This window comes from Schistocerca serialis, chromosome 3 (assembly GCF_023864345.2).
Source record: "Schistocerca serialis cubense isolate TAMUIC-IGC-003099 chromosome 3, iqSchSeri2.2, whole genome shotgun sequence".
NCBI lineage: Eukaryota > Metazoa > Arthropoda > Insecta > Orthoptera > Acrididae > Schistocerca > Schistocerca serialis.
In genome coordinates, this window is record NC_064640.1 from 805,095,719 (window position 1) to 805,115,820 (window position 20,102).

The 20,102-nt window shown below is 39.2% G+C and overlaps 1 protein-coding gene across 2 annotated transcripts in view; it reads left to right on the forward strand.

The window, feature by feature from the left end:
• The window catches only part of LOC126470652 (aquaporin AQPAe.a), a 28,854-nt gene extending 10,393 nt beyond the window's left edge, over positions 1-18,461 (forward strand). The window contains exons 2-7 of one of the 2 annotated variants that reach the window (XM_050098633.1): positions 13,013-13,238; positions 13,488-13,631; positions 14,749-14,958; positions 15,601-15,681; positions 16,403-16,525; positions 17,987-18,461. In XM_050098633.1, the coding sequence (XP_049954590.1) occupies positions 13,026-13,238; positions 13,488-13,631; positions 14,749-14,958; positions 15,601-15,681; positions 16,403-16,525; positions 17,987-18,031 (816 nt within the window). In that variant the 5' untranslated portion in view covers positions 13,013-13,025 and the 3' untranslated portion in view covers positions 18,032-18,461. The remainder of the gene's footprint in view (positions 1-13,012; positions 13,239-13,487; positions 13,632-14,748; positions 14,959-15,600; positions 15,682-16,402; positions 16,526-17,986) is intronic. The other variant, XM_050098634.1, reaches the window with a different exon arrangement.
• The last annotated feature ends 1,641 nt before the right edge of the window (positions 18,462-20,102 follow it).

Consider the following 20,102-nt stretch of genomic DNA (forward strand, 5'->3'; position numbering starts at 1 on the left):
TGTGAGTTAGACCTGTCGGCTGTCGCAAGCCGCGTGACCAGACTCCGACAAGTGGAACGCGCTAACAGCTACGGCGCTCTCATTGATCAGCAGCTCGGACCTACAGCTGTTAAGCCGTCATCTGACAGCCGTCGGGCGGCTACACGGCTCAGTTCTGAGCGCGGCAGTCGCGGGTGCGTCTCGTAGGCCTTTGTCACCAGTGGACTCGGCAGGTTAGTGCTGAAAGCATCAAAACGTTCCAGATGTAAGGCGATGCAATCAAATCGTTCTTATACCACGTTAACATACGCTGAATTTGTGTTCTGAATATCAAGAGGTCCTATAGTTTTCCCATATTGGTTGGTGAAGGCAGCAGACTGCAGGAATGGCGCTACGTTTTTGTGCGAAATGTAAGCTAGTCACGACACAGAGCGAAAGTTAACATCGAATACATATCTCCAGGGTACATAAAACAAGACGAATTGAATAGGCTTCTTTTTTGTTTCCAATACCGATAGACACTATGCTGCTACAGTTGTCTAAAGTGGACATCATTGAATTCGGAGAGAATACAGTTATTTTCAAATACTCCTGATGTCTATCAGATTTTCGCTCCATTTCAAAACTGTCCATAGTCGCTTTCATTCCATGACCTACGTATGGGTTTCGGATAAGTAGGAGTGAGATATACATCACATTTCAGATGACTTGCAGCGACCTTATACATCACGTTTCTGATCACTTGCAGTGACATTCAAGACCACGAAAAGGGAATGGTTCAAATGGCTCTAAGTACTATGGGACTTAACATCTGAGGCCATCAGCCCCTAGACTTACAACTACTTAAACCTAACTAACTTAAGGACATCACACACATCCATGCCCGAGGCAGGATTCGAACCTGCGACCGTAGCAGCAGCGCGGTTGAAATGGGAATGGTAGGAATGCTTTCAGAAGAAATGATGTAGTACTATTCGCACGAAGTCAAATTGTGCGATTTAATGCTGGAAACGCTTTTGTTGGCAAACAATGTTACGTCCTATAGCAACGGAAATGATACACGTTCCAAGAAATTGAGGCTGTTTGCTCCAGCCCAAACATGGGACTGGAAATACCTGCCTAAACGTTGATCCCAATTGTCTGGATTCTGGAGAAATGTTCTTCATGGTAGGCACAAAAATCTTATTCTTTGGACAAAGACTATAGGAAAAAGAGGGAAAGAAGGTTACAGTTTAACTGCCGTTGATATCGAGGTAATTATAGACGTACGACAAGCTTGCATGAGACCAGGATAGGGAAAGTATCGTTCGTAACTTTTTTGAAGGAACATTTTAGTATTCATCCTAAGTGACTTTCAAAAGCTGCAGTAAATTCAAATCAGGATGTTTGGACAGGAAGCAAGACATATCTGGGACGCCTTATCTTGTGAACTACAAAGACGTACCATTCAGCTCTGGAATGGAACGAACATTTTACCATTCATGATAAGTCTATGGTAGATACCCTAGAAATGAATTAATTTTCAGTTTCTATAAATTCTTTAATAGACATTCTGAGTGAAACGAAGTAAAAGTAGAACTATGGAAATGAAAGTAGTATCAATCTAGATTAGAAAAAGTTTATAAAAAACGTGAAACAATTAAGGAAAGAAACGGGTAAAAAAAATGTATTGACAAAATTTGATGGACATAGAAGTTTACCTTTGGATCATGGACTCAGATGATCCCAAATTTGGAAATGTGTGGTAAGGTCTTATGGGACCAAACTGCTGAAGTCACTGGTCCCTAAGCCTACACACTACATACCCTAACTTAAACTAACTTTCGCTATGGACAACACACACACCCATTCCCGAAGGACTCGAACCTCTGATGGGGTGGAGCCGCACGGACCATGACAAGGCGCCTCAGACCGCGCGGCTACCTTGCAGGGCTCACATGATCCCAAATGAGGTTTTACAATTATTGTGCCACATTGTCACCATACTTCTCACTTTTACATATTTCATCAAGAGGCGTATTTTCGCTTGAACACTCGTGCGATGTTTCTTCGTCTTAACGTGATTCACAATGTTAGACCATCCACTACGTCAATCGCAAAGTTTTATTTGCACAACGTACATACTACAGTACCTCCACTACAGTGATAAAAGTAAACTCGCCGTTGTACAAGTGGCTCTTCATAGCGTATATACTTGCTCAGTGTGCAGTAATTAACTGGAAATCAAACGTCCCATGGTTCAAATGGCTCTGAGCACTATGGGACTTAACATCTGAGGTCATCAGTCCCCTAGAACTTAGAACTACTTAAACCTAACTAACCTAAGGGCATCACACACATCCATGCCCGAGGCAGGATTCGAACCTGCGACCGTAGTGGTCGTGCGGTACCAGACTGTAGTGCCTAGAACCGCTCGGCCACTCCGGCCGGCCAAACGTCCCATAGCGTAAAATACTTTACCGAAGGGAAATAAGAAAATGCGGGACATTTGAACGTCCACAAAACAGCTTTCGGGGCAACAGGACTTTTTAGAAAAAAAAAAACGAAACTGTCCCGGGGAAAACGGGACGAATGGACACCCTAATCTAGATGATTGCGGACAAACGGCCAGATGGCATTCTTAGAACGGCCAACGGAATATCTTTCTAGAACAAGATATCGTGGCGAGCCACTTAATGCTTGCGATGAAAGCAGATGCTGTTTGTATAACGACCCCAGGCATGGGCACGTCAACAGGAGTACATTGGCACGGCTGCTCTAGCGTACAGCGCTCTGCGAAGCACGCCAGCTGGCGTCCACTGCTGCCCGCCGCGCTAGTGGCCTCTCAAATACGCAGCACTACAAGCGCCAGGGAAGACACACTCACAGGGGAACATGTTGCCAAGCGCCAATCCCACTGCTTGGCTCCCGACATATCAACACACTGGCCACTGCGAAGCTGTGTGGCGTCTCCTACGAGATCTTCAGCTGTGTATTTATTCATTTACAGCATGATGATACAGAGTTTGTATCAAATTACATAATTTTAAGAGTTTACAGTGTAAGAAATGACAAGCAAAATACAGGCACAGAATCAAATGTCCAAAGTATTGAGCTAAATTATGTACACACGACACAAGTTCTTAGATTTCCAAGTCCAATCTGTTGATCCAGTTGAGCCCTTCAAGGTGATGCACGGTGGTTGTCATTTATTGATCCCCCGAAGGCTCGTTTCGGGCATTCACCAACAATGTCATTTATTATTTGCGGGGCAGCTCCACAGATACAATCTGGAGATGTTGCCCAGCCCCATTATTGCTTTAGATATCCGCAGTTCCCTTGTCCTGTTCGGATGCGGTTGATAGTTGTCCACTGGCGTCTGGGGAGTGTGAAACCTGGAACTCGCATGGAAGACTTTTCAGCCAGATGACCGTTGAACACTGACGATTCTTCCCACTGACTTCTCCATACTTCGCTGATGTAATGTAATAACAGTGGAAAACATCTCGAGACCGTTTTGCTTTTACAGATAAATCTGAACACAAATACTGTCTTTTAAAGTCTTCTATTCACGTTCTGTCTGAAACTGTACAGGATGTACTGCTTATAAAGCACACCTGAAAACGACACTCCCACAGAGATATAACTGTGTGGCCAACGTTACCCACGTTCGCAGCCGCCACACAACATGGCATGTCACGTAGCTAACAGCATACAGAATGAGCCAAGAACATGCGAACATTATGTTATGTCATTGTTTCATTTAACACGGCTAAAGAGGCAGGAAAATTAAGTTGTCCTATGTAAACATTAAATGGCGTATTTAATTTATGAGCATCGCACACACGTACACTTTCGATATGTGCTAATGTTAACAAATGAAATGAAAAAATTCTTTTCGTATCTGAATTGTGCCAAAAACGCTGCATCAAATTGTGCTCCGCTAGTTAACGTTTCACGTTTGAGAAGAAACTGCAACAGGAACATAGCAAAGATGAGCCATCGTCAGGACGTAACCATCAAAACACGGAAACTAAGAAACACAACCAGATTAAAAATTGTAATTAAACTACAGTACCGTCTTCTGCTAACATGCTGCACGGTGTGACACAAATATAGATATTGTATCGAACACTTTCCTTGTTTGTTGAGTGACTCTGCTGGTGAAGCCAAAGAAAAGAGTCAAGACATCCGTCACTCACTGAAGCACCCTAATCAGGAAGTCACGTAATATTCTTTTTACAAAACACAAGCTTCCACGCGTGAATACGACGCGGTAACAACATTCACGGCACCATGGACCTCTGGTTCAATCAGTTCCTTATCTGCGCTCTTTCAATAATAAACGGTGAATACTTTTTAGAATATTATATGATAGTGTTGAGCAACTGGAAAAAATAGTGTGCTGTGTTTTGAAAGGGACGGACAGCACATGAAAATAAAACTCGGGCTACATTACTTGGTGAAAACTTGAAAGGGAAGCTCCGGTCCCCAATTGTCAAAACACAACCTGTGATAACTACATGCGAGGTAGAAAGGCTGCCACTGAATTGCCCAAAGATATCATTTTTTTCATACCGAAGATGGATGCAAGACGTCATTTGACACTACGTAATGGCGTACTAACCCGCCTAATTTGGTATGGATTTTCAGCGATTTTCCATAGTCAGCTAAACAAATATTACTGTGTTCGACTTTATTGCTTCAATTATGGAGCTCAATAGCACGATGAGCGACCAATTCCATAACATATACATATTCATACAGACCAGCACAATGCACAGTCAACCAAACAGCTCACATTACTTTAACACTACAAACAGCGAACAGAGTTCTTGTTGAAGTAAATCAGTGAAAGAGATGGAAACGGAAACAAGTAATGGACCGTTATTGTTTCACACTGCCTTATATTTACACAGTATGCGTATCATAAACACATTAAACATTTGCATTTTCTGTAAGGTACTTCAGAGCCGTAAATAATAGAAATGAGGTATGGCTCTAAATGAAACGACATGGTATTTGTGATATAATTCTTGTGGATCATACATGATTTTAAGGGACTATTTCTCACTAGATAATGATACATTAAGACAGATTAATTCCAAAGCCGAAAGCTCAAGATGTCACTGAATCAATCATTTGAAACGTCAAAGATTTTTATAGTAGTTTCCACTACTATTGAGTCACATCAGATTGGGAGTGATGTAATTCTGGTAAATACAAAATTTCCACACACACACCAATGATAAACTACAAATTCGAGTGTGGAAACTGCGCTTGAAACTATCTACAGAAGTTGAACTTTCTCTCTACCAACGAACGACTGCCAACCGAGTGTTAGTTGTATTTCTGTTCTGGTGAAGAAGCTAAACACAAGTGTCAGATGAAGTATTCTTGATTCGAGTACGATGGCACACCAATTCTTTCTTATATTCTGTTTACACTTCACCGCGATTTTACTCGATTCATAAAACGATGATTAGTTTATTTTCGGGTTGGTATTAAATACAAGTATAAGCACGATAATATAAAAATGTGAACTTGATCCTCATCGACATGAAAGAAGCTGTACATTTTAGAATAGGTGGTTTAAAGATGGTTACTGAAACGTAGAAATCAGTGGTTTTAAGCCGTCGGAGATATATGAGTATGAATACCTGCGTATATTTAATATAACAGCATTCAGGACAGCTAATCTGAATAGCTTACCTAAACTATCCGCATAGGTACTTCGAGAATGAATTCGTTAGTTACTTCATTTCATTGTATCACCTAACGTTGTCATCTCCTACGAAGTTGTCTGTGGCTCGATGGATAATGGGACGGTTTTCCCTGCTAAAGCTTACATTTGGTTCGAAATAAATAAATAAATCTCAGTCGTACTAAATTCGCCTACGTTCCCGAAAAAAGTGATCAGTTTCCGTGGATACTGATGGAGCGTATTGAAGTAATAGCTTAGTGTTCCTCTCCGTGCTAAAATGGAGTTGTAAGTGTGAAGGCGCAGTAGTTAAGGCACTGTCTAGCATTGGGAGGAACAGAGTTAAAATCCCCGTTCAGCTATCCATGTGGTTTCCATAAATAGCTTCACCGAGACTGCCAGGTGCTTTGAAACGAGGCATCGCACTGATTTTCCCACATTTGTCCGATATTGCGTTACGTTTATAATCACCTTGTCATCGAAGGGAGATAAAATTTTAATTTTCCTTCTCCAACACTGTGAGTCAAATATATATTTCGGCATCGTGTGGATGATCATGATGAGGGCTTGGGCAGTGTAATGGTTCTTTTTTTTTTTTGAGGGGGGGGGGGGGGGGGAGGAGGCGTGCACTAGTGGAAATTAAAGGATAGGATGCCCCCAGTGCCGTCACAGTTTATTTTTCTCGAATAGCACCAAGGCGGATACCACACTTCAGAGTTTCTAACCGTTAGAAACGTTGCCAACAGCAGTGTAACACTACATGAAATAATGCAAAGTAAATTCGTTTTTCCATCAGTCGTTTGCTCACAGTCTGCTGCTCATGAGCTGCGTACCACCACCTTTCCATAGCAGACAAAACTCTGTTGATGAAGAATTTTCCACCACCAAGAAGTGAGAGGTATCTACTTCATGATAGAATGCTGAAGCATTAGTCTTTAAGGTATCACATATGTACTGCGCATCTAACCTAGCAGGAACCATTTCAGATAGTGGGGCGTAGCTCCAAGCGCGCATTCGAAAAGTCCGATTTCTGGACAAAGAAACAGGTTTCATAGGTCTAACGCGTCTGTAGTACGTATCAGAGGCCTTGACTCATTCCATATAGCGTACTGCTTTTGAGAGGGATTTCGAACATCTTACATTACCTTGCTGTATGTTTCATCAAATGTTCGGTATTTGCTACACGTATCACCGTGGAATTTCCTGATGTGTGTATACGAAGGAAAGAAAAGATTCTACCAATCATCGACCAAACACGATGTATGCTGACGTGCAGTATTAGTTCAAATGGCTCTAAGCCCTATGGGACTTAACATCTGAGGTCATCAGTTCCCTAGACTTAGAACTACTTAAACCTACCTAACCTAAGGACATCACACACATCCATGCCCGAGGCAGGATTCGAACCTGCGACAGTAGCAGCAGCGCGGTTCCGGACTGAAGCACCTAGAGCCGTGCAGTATTCCAAAGGCGATGGTTTTCCATATTCTTCTTATTCATTCCTCTAAAGTATAGCAATACCGATGTTAAAAGGCTAAACAGAAAATCCAGTTCTTCGTCTGCAGTGAGTAAACGAAGAGCTCCATTTTCCCCTCCTCACAGCGCTGTCTTCATTACCAGACACTTAATTCTATTGACTGGCTGGAGGTGGAGAGGACGTTACACGTATTTGGTCACCTTTTCGCTGATAGATATTTACATGTTTTTTCGCTATTATTTAGAACTCTGAAGCAGTCGCGATTTGGATTAATAAATGTAGGACACACATACTGGTTGGGTTGTGTGCAAAGCGAAACGTCTTCTCCCAGATGGCGCGCTGCAGAATGGATGCAACGTGAAAGCAACGCCCGCGCGGCCATACTTATTCGTATAATGAGGTTAGCCGGTTGAGGTGAACGGTCGCTTTCTCATTTATAGCTTGGCGAGCGACCGCCAATAAAGATCAGTCAGGGAAACGGCCAAACGAGCTACCTGAAGGGTCTGCCGCCCGTGCCACTGACCTCAAACAGTGGAATGGAGGTTGCTCATGACCGCGCCTGCTTCCGGAAACAAACACCCGCAGTCGCTCCCAGTGTATGCAATTTCGGGGACAACGTTACAGCACAGCAGCTCGCTTTCCTCGAGTGCCTAGCTTCTCATTATTTGTATCCTAACTGACAACATTGGATTATTTCCGTGTCGAAAACGTAGGCGAAGCAAAGCTCTACTTTTTGCGCTGTTACAGAGCACGTTGCAAATCCTTTTTATGGCTTCATTCACGAAATTACTGGAGTCATCGCCTGTTACCCTGTAACGTTAGACGTGAAGAAAGTCGAGAAAGAAACAGCAAATATTGCTCTTGAAGTATTCACAGAGATTACAGCTGAGTACCTGGACAAGGCGTGAACCTAGACCTTCAACTTTCGCGGGCTCAGGTCGTAGCAACTGAAGCATTCAAGTCAGTGACAGGGACAAACTCGAAGTTTCTGTCCGTCTTTATCTATAGCGTCCAGAGCACAGCTGTCCTCAGTCGGCAGGTTTCTTTAAACGCTGTAGTGCTTTACTGGCCATGCCCAAATTGGAGGTGGTTTGCCCTCACTTTCCTTCGACCTTTGCACTTCTAACTTGTGTGCCATATGGAGACATACAGATTCACCTAGACTCCAGACCACGGTGCAGTTCGGCATTTTCCACGTACATAAATCATTGTCAGAGGTTAAAAAAAGATGAGAAGTAGAAGAAGTCCCAAGACGGACTGAAAACAGAACCTCCCCCCCCCCCCCCCCCGACCTTCGGATTTGTAATTTGATGCTACCCTATTTTGACACCTAGCCATATTATACATTTCTCTTACTCTTTCCAATCTTACAGAAGTTCTCTTGTTAGACCAGCAAGGCTTGCTAGAGAACAACTGTGTAAAACTTCCTGGCAGATTAAAACTGTGTGCCCGACCGAGACTCGAACTCGGGACCTTTGCCTTTCGCGGGCAAGTGCTCTACCATCTGAGCCACCGAAGCACGACTCACGCCCGGTTCTCACAGCTTTACTTCTGCCAGTATCTCGTCTCCTACCTTCCAAACTTTACAGAAGCTCTCCTGCGAACTTTGCAGAACTAGCACTCCTGAAAGAAAGGATACTGCGAAGACATGGCTTAGCCACAGCCTGGGGGATGTTTCCAGAATGAGGTTTTCACTCTGCAGCGGAGTGTGCGCTGATATGAAACTTCCTGGCAGATTAAAACTGTGTGCCCGACCGAGACTCGAACTCGGGACCTTTACCTTTCGCGGGCAAGTGCTCTACCATCTGAGCTACCGAAGCACAACTGTGAGGACCGTGTGTAGTTTATACGGGCAGTCATCAGCTTTGGAAGGAAGATTAGAGTTTATTGTCCCGTTGGCAACGCGGTTATTAGACACGGAGCATAAGCTCGCATTACGAAAGCATAGGGGACGAAATTTGCCAAATGAACCATCCCAGCATTTGCGTGGAGTGCTCTAGGGAAATCATGTGAAATCTAAATGTGGACGGGGATTTGAATTGTCGTTCTCCCGACTGCGAGTTCTGTGTTAACCACCGCAGCTTTGGATATGGCTGTAGTGTTCGCTTAGTTCGGAAGAGCGTTGCTTGCAAAAACCTAAGCTCGAGGCTCGAGTTCCGATTCGGCACGCCATTTCCATTTGTCATTGTAGCGTACTCTCCACTTCCCTGTGAAATGTTCATTCTAAAGTCTATTATCTTTTGTTACTGACGCGTTCAAGCTGAACATCTATAAAAGAAACGAGGTATCTGGGACGAGTGATTTCTTTGCTTGTACCTGTAACTTGCCGTACAAGGACGAGCAGTTCTGTGATGCATTTCGTATACACAGAAGCGATCTATTTGTTTCAAACTGCAGTTGCTTACACAGTTTCTTAACAGATCTATACTGCGATGGTGCTTATGAGATTCCACAGATGATTCTTGCTTCTAACTTGCTCTAAATAGTTCATTTAGAGCAGGAACGTCAGCTTTCTGCTGGCTAGAATATAGAAAGGCCTGTGAATAACAGATTTAAGACACTATCAGTGACAAAAAATCCTGCTTCATCAAATTATTGGTGCAATATGTTTTCTACACCTATGGACATTTAATTTTTACGCCTATCTACTGCTTTGTCGGTCTTGGCGAATCATCAAAGGCCCATTCTACAGTATCTTTTGTTGTAGAGTCGTATTGATAATAGCTAGTCTCGTCAATTGCGACGATTTTTCCCAGAAAGGAATGTCCGAATTTTCCGTTTCAATCAAGTTACATTGTTGCTTTTATTCGGGAGTCAAGGTGTGTGGGCCAAACACTGCACACACTTTTATCTTCTTCAGAACATTTTGGAGAATATCTTGAACTCATGATTTAGAGATGTTCATTTCGTTGCTCCATTGCCATTTGTGACACAATAACGTATACGGCCGCACGTCCATTGGGTAACAACTTTGCCTGCCCACAACTGACTGGTCGAATGCACATCTGTTATTTACAGTTAACTCATTTATAGCAGGATCAGAATAACAAAGTGGTAGAGAGTTGAGACGGAAATATGGGATGTTGTTGGTTCGCCGTTATGCGAAAGTGCAATAAGACTCTGGCAATTGCAGCTGTACAGTTTGGTACTGATTACGTTCATACGTTCCCTATTAATGTGCAGTATTGAGTTCGCTTTGCAGGATCATGAAAGCCTTTCCACTTTCCTGAGAAATTTCTCAGTTAGTTTCACACATTGATATAATACAGAGAAACAAAGGAAGGAACAAATCACAACAATTAATGTGCCCAGGCCAGAGGGTGTGACCAAACTCGTGTACGATTAAAATTGGTATGCCCTATGACTCTTTCATAGGATATCTGACTTTTCACACTGCTTGAGATGGAACTGTGGTTGAAACACTGTACACATGTTCGGGATGAACGGAGTTCAAATACCCACCCATCCATTCGTATTTACATTCACTATAGTTTAGTTAAATCGTTAGAGACAAATTCCAGCACTGTTCCCTTGCAAATGAAAGCCGGATTTCCTGAGCCCTCACTCATTCGTCCTTCCATTCACTTTTCATTAACAACTTGAACGTGAAAGAAGATGCATAAAAATGTGTGCTACTAGCCAAGAAACGATGGTTTTAATTATAGAGGTAGTAAATTGGGCCATAAAGCAGCTTAGTAGCAGGGCACAAAATTTAGTACCCTACGTGCGAAAAAAAATTCGCGGAAACGAAAGTATGACTGACACGCATATCAGTACCCAGAATATATCAAATCGTTAATTGATGTGAGATGTGACGGATCTATGTGTGTCGTCAGAAAGATTTTAATCCTCTGCCATCTCATTCGTGCTGCCCATCCTCTATTTGCCATGCTATTCTTTACGCAAGTGAAAATACTCATTTAGTAATAACATGGAATATTTATCGGCTACGATTTGCAGAAAGATTTCTTGATACCTTCAGCTGCCATTCTCTTTATTTCATGTAAGGATGTACAATTTAGCTCTTAGGCCATTTTCAAGTATCTGTGGAAGATTCTTTAGTGGTATTTTATGCCGTATACGTCCTGCTCCTGTGAGTACATAAAATGAATTAGAACAGATTTTTCGCTATTTTAGGAGCACATTACTGTTGAGTAGTTGTTGCAGAAGTCATATGTATATCTCCCACCTGCCAGATTAATCCAGATTAATTTTGAGGTTGTAATTCTGTCATTATCTGGTATATTACGGATATTTGTTGTCAAACGCGGTTACATATGAACTTAATGGTCGTAAAAAAGTATGAAACATTTACAATCTGTTCGTGTTTTTCCAAAAGTTACAAAAGAATAATTAAAGTCTTCACTGTAATGTGTCACGACCGCATACAAAAACAAGAAGGAATATTTGGTCTCATTATTGCTTCATTGTGGTTCGCACGCCGAAGACGAACCTGAAAGTCCCTCTTCTTCCCAGCGGAAAAATGTACTCTTTGTCCGGTGTTTTGCGTGTGCGAGACCGGAACCGCCACGAAAGTGCAGCTGCGCTTGACAGCGGTTTCTGACTTGTTTATGCTCCGCTAAACTAGCTACCAGCGAGGCCCGTACCCCACACAATATCCGTTACAAAGATAGGGGCTAGTGGCATACGGGTGTTCAGCTGCGGTCACCCGTGAAAGTAACATTCAAAAAGAAACCACTTTGCAAACGACCTTTATATTGCATTAAGTTTTGAAACGAATCATTTCTAAAAACAACACACACGATTATAGATGTGTAAATACACACAAGTGTGCGACGGTAGAGTGGCACTTCTCTGAAAAATGATATTTTACGAATGGTATCGTAATATGGGTACCTGTACCGCAAAACAAATTTCATAAGGCCGCTGTTCTCTAATATGACAAAACTGCCTAGAGAGCGAGTAGGGGCATAATTAAAGTTGACTGGAGTGTCAATAAATCCATCAGCCAAATATGAATAACTACATTGTTATCCGAAATGTAACTTAATCTTGTGATCGCAATAAACATTACGTAATCGTTTAATAATGAAGCTTATAAAAATGACAAGAGTTTAAGCAATTTCTTAGAGCAACTTCAAAGGGCTTCAATATTTAACAGACTTTTTTTCTTTTTTAGCGAGGCGAATAGCGATGTGGCCACTTCGAAACATAAGCATTACCAATAGGCCTGTATAGACACTGTATGCGATTGTGCCACTAAAATAAACTTTTTTAGCTACCGAAAAATATGAAGAGGATCTTCCTAGTTTAAGCTTACCTCAGACTACCGGGCACATATTAACAGAGGGTGGCATTTCACTGGCAGCATACTGTATGTAAAACAGGAAAGCTTTTAATGAAGGGAGCTAAATGTAGTGTTTACAGTTGGATTGTTGAAGGAGTCACATTGGGACTCTAACAAAGAAAAAACTGAATAAGGATGACTAAACTGGAATCTGACTATGGTCCTTCCCAAATGCTAGTTCAAATTTCTACTGATGGAATCCTGTATGATGTTGAATGAAGGTGAAAAATCATACTGAAAATAGAATTATACCTAAGATTTTTTGGTATTGCAGCCAATAACACTGATTAACACTTTCCATGTTACTCATACGCTGCTGCCCTTGCACTTAAAATTTCTTAATAATTGAAAGCCATGCTAATTTTCCATTATAACTTATATATTTACATAGGACAGGCCTGTTTTTATAATAGTGTAAGTGTAACTGCAATGAATGATAACTGAATTACAGTTGTCAATTTTCATGAAAGCACATTTTTAAATTACAAATTTTTTGATACAAAGCCTGTATATGCAAGTTATAGATCCCAAGTGCTTTAACGCTAATATTTAAGTTATGCTGTTTCAGATTACTGCTCAAAATGGCTGGAGGATTCAAGGAAAGGCTTGGAATTGCTGACATAACTGATAAAAATGGAATCTGGAAATGTCTGCTAGCAGAATTTATTGGTACCTTGCTGCTGAACTTCTTTGGTTGTGGAAGTTGTGTATATGCTGGTAATGTACCAGGTGCTAAATCCAGCCAGGTTCTCATTGCACTTACATTTGGTCTGGTCATCATGGCAATTGTGCAGGTAATATTATGGATGTGTTACAGATATTACATACGTCACTGTATGTTGTAATTATACTTTGATGCAGCAAGATACAATACAGTATCAGTTATTCATACCTAGTTATTTGATAAATTTTATGTGATCCTAAAGCACTGACAGAAACTTGCATCTCTTTGTTTCATACCATCCAAGAAATATTTTCTTAATGTGAAGGAAGGACGTACATTTTTGGAATTAATCTGAGTTCTGCAATACCTTATTTTACAGATTGTGGGGCATGTGAGTGGAGCACATGTAAACCCGGCAGTTACTGCTGGCATGCTTGTAACAGGAAATATCACAATACTTAAGGGGCTGTTGTATATAATAGCTCAGTGTGTAGGATCCATCACAGGAAGTGCAATCTTGAAGGTAAGTTTTGATAACACACATTTAAAATATCCAGTGTCATTTTTTTATTATGTTACTCCACAAATTATAAATAATTTACTCCTGAATTTTATGGATGTTATGGTTTATATATTATGAAACACACTGCATCCTCTTAGTTCTGTTCATTCACTTGCCAGTTAAAAATTTTAAAATTATTCATAAGGATGCTTAATCTCAAAATATTTATCTATCTCTTATATTTAACACTTTAGTGTCCTTTCTCTCCATGATTCATGATATTTAGGTAACGTAGGTTAATTATGGTTCCATCAATGTGGCACTCTGTAATGATTAATGAAAAGGTGCTCTGTTTAGTGTGTAGAACATTATTTAGTCCAATACTAGTTTCAGGCTTTGTATTAGGCAATTTTCAAGTGGTTATGAAAACTTTACTGTAAAGAAGCACTTGAAAATGACCTAATGTAGAGGCTATACAGCAGCTGGAGTGGTTTTTAATTAATCAAACAAGCAGTTGTGGCAGCACATGGGAAATGTGATACTCTGTATTGACCAAGTAGAGCAGAGTTCAACATGTGGTAGTAAACTTTCACCCCTCACATATTCAATCTGTTACAAATATCAGTGAGCAGTAACAAACACTTTGTACTTCATCCTTCTTACAGTATTATTAATTTTAATTAAGTCTATATACTCTACATTTGCAGACTTTAGATAACAATTCCACTGATTTATCAATAAAAATCCCATTTTTCATCTTATTTATCACTTTCCATAAAGAGTTTCAATCCATGTGTATTTACAGTTTACAAATAGTCCATTTTCATAAAGATTTAACCTGGATTTATTTTTGTGCTTTTTAAGTTTTAACTAACGACTTCAATTGAACTACAGTGAGACATAGGAACTTTCTGTTAGTTAGCTATAATAACAGTCCTCATTTTGAATCTTAATTCCATGTGTAAGAAAAATGAGTGAAACATATGCATATTTGACTTTAAATATGTTTATAGGCTGTGTCTCAGTTTCATTCACGAATGAAAGATGGTTCATGTATTTTAATGTACTCTTTGATTGTTTCAGAACTGTATGTAACTCTTTCAATAAATCTAACCATCCTAATCAACTTTTGTTTCAGGCTCTTACTCCTCCAGAAAAGGCTGGTTCACTTGGTCTGACAAATGTGGCAGAAAGTGTGACACCTGTGCAAGGCTTTGGTGTTGAATTTTTCTTAGGCTTTGTCCTGGTCCTGGTTGTATTTGGTGTCTGTGATGTCAACAAACCAGAAAGTAAGGGTTTTGCTCCACTGGTTATTGGATTGACAATTGCAATGGGACATCTGGCTGCAGTAAGTATTTCTCTGCACTTATATGTCAATTTATGAATAATACTTGAATACACATTAACATTTTTCTTTAACAATTTAATTATGGTACCTTTGGCTACTGTATTGTGTAGTTTTTTGAAGTGGTACCAGTAATACAAAGACTGAACATATAACATGAAGGTAAGTGAAGTTTTTGTAAAATCTGCAGGTTCTCAATTAAAAGCAAAAACTGTTTTGGATGTTACTGCCTATAGGCAACATTTTCCTGGGAGTATGTTTCACTGCTGTGAACATACATTTCTATGGTTTAGAAACTGATGTAATACAAAAAGACTTGCAGGTGTTCAGAGCATGTTTTTTGTACTTAATTTGCTCATATTAAATCAAAAATTATCAATAAAATCTGAATAGCAGTAGATAAAATGTACACATTTATGGAAGCTGTTACTATAATTGCATCTGCTGAACTTGTGAAAGAATTTGTTGCAATTCTTCATAAAAGTTGCAAGCTAATAAAAATACCATTTCTATTTTTATAAAGTATTCTTTTGAGATATGCACAATACATAAATTTACACGTATGATACAAGTAACTTGTGTAGAAAGAATTTCATTATTTTAAGACTATGTGTAGCATGTTCTGAACAATTTTCATTTTTCTAGGTTGATTATACTGGATCAAGTATGAACCCTGCAAGGACACTTGGATCGGCTGTCATTGCCAATGAATGGGAGAATCACTGGGTTAGTTATCTTCTAATATAGTGTTTGCTGCAATTTATCTGTCAACCATCAGCATAACTAGCAAAATAAGCTAACAAATGAAGAATATAGACCACTTCACTTCAAGTTTAAAATATGCAATAACGTACAACAGCACTCAGTATGTTCTGTTTGTAATATTGACTGTTACATACTTGCACGTATAACTTATGGACCATCATCTTATCTATTCTTTATTTCATTCATGAGAATCCTAAATATATTACTTGTTCCCAACTTCTGAGTCTCCCTGCAATTTTGAGAAAGTTTCTTGTTAGTTTACATCAGGTTGCTCTTCTTCATGATCTCCTATCTTCAAAATAGAATTACTAACTTTTTATGTTCTTGCCTTTTCCTTTCTTGTGAGATGATTCAATAAAGAGAAAAAGACAATAGAAGAAGCCTGTGACAAGAAGGAACTATAATTTATGTGTTCAGTTGATATTTAAAAAAACAACATAAATAGATACTCTCTTCATTCTTCACTACATTATCATACTTCATCTGTTGACAGGCCAGTCTTTCTGATTTAACCAAGTTAACCTCTGTCTGATCTCTGTGAGTGTCTATACCCTAGATACTCATTGAAATAATGTTTTACTGTGTGCAGTATCACTTCAGTTATATGACCTGCTCCCACAGTTAATATTCTGATATGTCCCACAATGTAACACATGCTAACGATGAATCACTAATTGCACAGGTATACTGGCTAGGACCAATCCTAGGTGGTATTGCTGCTGCTCTGTTATACAAGAATGCTTTTGCTGCACCATCAGCTGATGTCAACATGGAATACAGTCCAGTTCAGGTACAGGATAAAGAGGTATTATAATACCTGTCTTCATAGATACTTCTACCTGTTAGTAAAGTAAAATGTATTAATTAATGTTGTAGATTTCTTTGATATTTTCATAATGACAAGTTACTCATCTTGTACTGAACAATTCAGCATGGATGAGTTTATGAAAATATATATATTTAAGGTTCTTACACCTTGTTAAACACCTTTGAAGTTTAAAATGAATGTAGCCAAGAAATTATAAGCATCCCTAATGCTAAAAAATACCGTGCATCTCATTTACACACACACACACACACACACACACACACACACACACATATATATATGTACTTACATGATAGTGCACATAAAACATAATGTGCCTAGTGGTGACACCAGACACTATGAACAAGTATTGTGTGTTTCAGGTCACTGAATTGTTTCCAACACTGAATCCACTAGGAACATTGTACTCATCACAGACTTTCTAATGGTACAGTAGTTGAATAATGTGGTGAGATAGGTGAGAGTGGTTAGAGGCTAAAGGTCACTGACATTGATGCCATTTTAGCTCAGTTTCTGTAATTATATGTGAAAAAATTAATCATAAAATATTCAGAGGATCATCACAATGTTTAGAAGATGTAGAAAAAAGCAAAGAAATAGGTTTTCTTTGGATAGTCAGATGGCTCCCTGAGCCCTATTACTCCCAAATACAACCTCAGTATCTTAACTACTTTGACACTTCACTGAACACTGACAGTGTTATATAGTTTGACATCAGGCCATATATAAGCATAGCAATATACACATTAGGAGGAGAGAAAAAAGAAAAAAAATTGCAGTGAAAGCTGTACACTGGCATCAAGGTAGTGTGATAACACGAGGTTCAGTATCCTACATTAAATTGGCAGATGTTCACATTGTAAAGGCTGAAGTCATTCCATTTTATCAGCACATTCCTGATGCTGAACACTGACTAAGCAAATTAGAATCACCAAACATTGATAGTTTCAGAGCATATACTATTTATTTACTGACCTGTCTGCCCACTTAGGTATTTCATTGAGGGATTGTATATGAAATATTCAATAACTGCTGACATCTAATGTGTCAGAACATTCAGTAGTTCCTACAAAACTTCATAATGACTAAAAGATTGTGTTGGTACCAAACTTAAATCAGTTACTTATGTTTATACAAAACAAGTGTCACATTAGTTTCCAAAGACCTGTATGCTATGACAATAACAGCAACAGTTTGTGCCTTTTAGTCTATACCCTAGATACTCATTGAAATAATATAAGTAGAGAATATATCACAGATAGAGTTAAAGTGGAGGAGAAATGTACAGATAGAGATACATTTCAGTGGAATCATACCAAATTCAACACAGTTCAATACATTTCAATTCTACATTCTACAATACATGCTTCAGCCTCTGATTTCAATATGTATATTTATAATGACACAGACTTATTTCTATTTTTCTCTTTTTTCCAGCTTAAACGGCTAGATAACCGGAAAGATGAAGATGGAATGGCTTGATCACCATAGTGGTGAACAGAAGAGAACTGTTTAGCTCATATAATGAGCTCATTGTGTGAGAAGCACATGTATTCAGATTTATATCTTCATTGCCATTGTGTGTGATAATCTCCTTGGAGGAAATGGATAGTGGTGAAAGTGATTAATTCCTGGAAAGTGTTACAGGAAATGTGGAAGAACAATTTTCAAAGAAGTATCTTCCTTGTTAATATAAGATTGCTGTTTGTTGTAATGCATTTAGTATTTATGCTATGCCCAGAACTGTGAAGAATTTTGTACACGATAATAACAAATTGCTAGTAGGAGAAAGAAGTCTGTCATTGCACAAAGAATTTGTGAAACTCATTTATTTATATTTATTGCCTTTGTAATTGTGAAGCAGCACTTTGCTGTGTGGCTATGCTGTAAATAAACTTTTGTGAGTTTTTTATTGTACTATTTTTATAGTTGTACAAAATAAAAACAACAATCGCCCACTTTGGAAGCTAACTTCATAGAATATAATTCCAGCTACACGGTGTTTTCAAAAAGAACAGAGTCTGATTTTTCCAGTATAATGGGAAGGGTTGTGTGACAGTCTCTGTGGATGGGTTTGGTGATGGGGATGTCATATGAGTTAACAGAAATTAGATTGCCATTACTAAGATGCTTTATCTTGGCAACATGCTCAATAACATATCACTAATTGTGAGTGGTTATGCTGACCCAATTAACCTACAGTCCAGATTTGGTTCAAATGGCTCTGAGCACTATAGGACTTAACATCTTAGGTCATCAGTCCCCTAGAACTTAGAACTACTTAAACCTAACTAACCTAAGGACATCACACACATCCATGCCCGAGGCAGGCTTCGAACCTGCGACCGTAGCAGTCACGCGGTTCCGGACTGCATCGCCTAGAACTGCACGGCCACCGCGGCCGACTACAATCCAGATTTAGCTTCAACTATGTTCTTTCTGCACCCTTGGAACAAAGTAATCTGTGAGGACATAATTTCGGGTTATCTGTGCCAATGTAAGTAGGTTTGACATGAAATGTAAACAGCTCTTTGATTGCAAACTTCCCAGGGGTGCATAAAGAATGGAAAAAGCACTGAAAGTGATGTATTGAAGCAATAAAGTCGTTTTTGATAAATTTTAACACACTCTGCATATTAGTAAATGTAATTTTACGGCTTCAGTCCTGATATTTATTGGAAAAAATCTACAGCAGGTGCATATCACTTAAAAAAAGTGCTAATCTGTATTCTGTGTTTGTAAAGCTCACTGAGACTAATGAATACACACACATTATATGGTAATTAAATGGCAAATTAACTCAACTTCTGCTAGTCACACATAAAAAACAGGCCTACAAGAGAATAATGTATATGTCTGTGATGATGGTGTTACTGTCAGCAAGCTGTGAATGTCAATGAAATGTTTAAATATTAGGATACATAATTTGTTTTATGAGGAACCAAAGTCTATCATGAAATGCAATACACCCTCTAGTAAACATATTGCAGGAACTATTATAGCTCACTTAAATGCCATAGTACTAATATATATTACACTCTATAACACAAGATTTGCATTCAAATACTCTATATCAGTAGTACTAAATGAAGAAGTCAGCAAGGTTGCAGTCTGCCACCAATACTTTTTTCTTTTTATATTGATTATATGATCCAAGAATGAAAAATCTAAGAATCTTTTGTAATTCAGCTGAGTCAGGAGAACACAATAAATATTGTACCTTCCTATTTTCTGACAGTAAGACAATATTAACTGTTCTGCAGGGTGCCTACAGAAATTTATTGAAGTTTTTTTACCTTCCTATTTACTGATAGTAAGGCAATATTAACAGTTCCAGAATGTGGCCTACAGAAATTTATTACCATGATACATAAAGCTGTTTGAAGATATCATTTAGTAATAACTAAATTTGTAGAATTTCAAGGGAGGGACTGTATATTCTGGCAGTTAGATGAGTTCAAACACTTCAAATATCTTCACTGTACCCTTACCTGCAATTATGATCAAGACACTGAAGTTAAAGCAGTTACTTTCCCATGAAAGGGTGGAAACA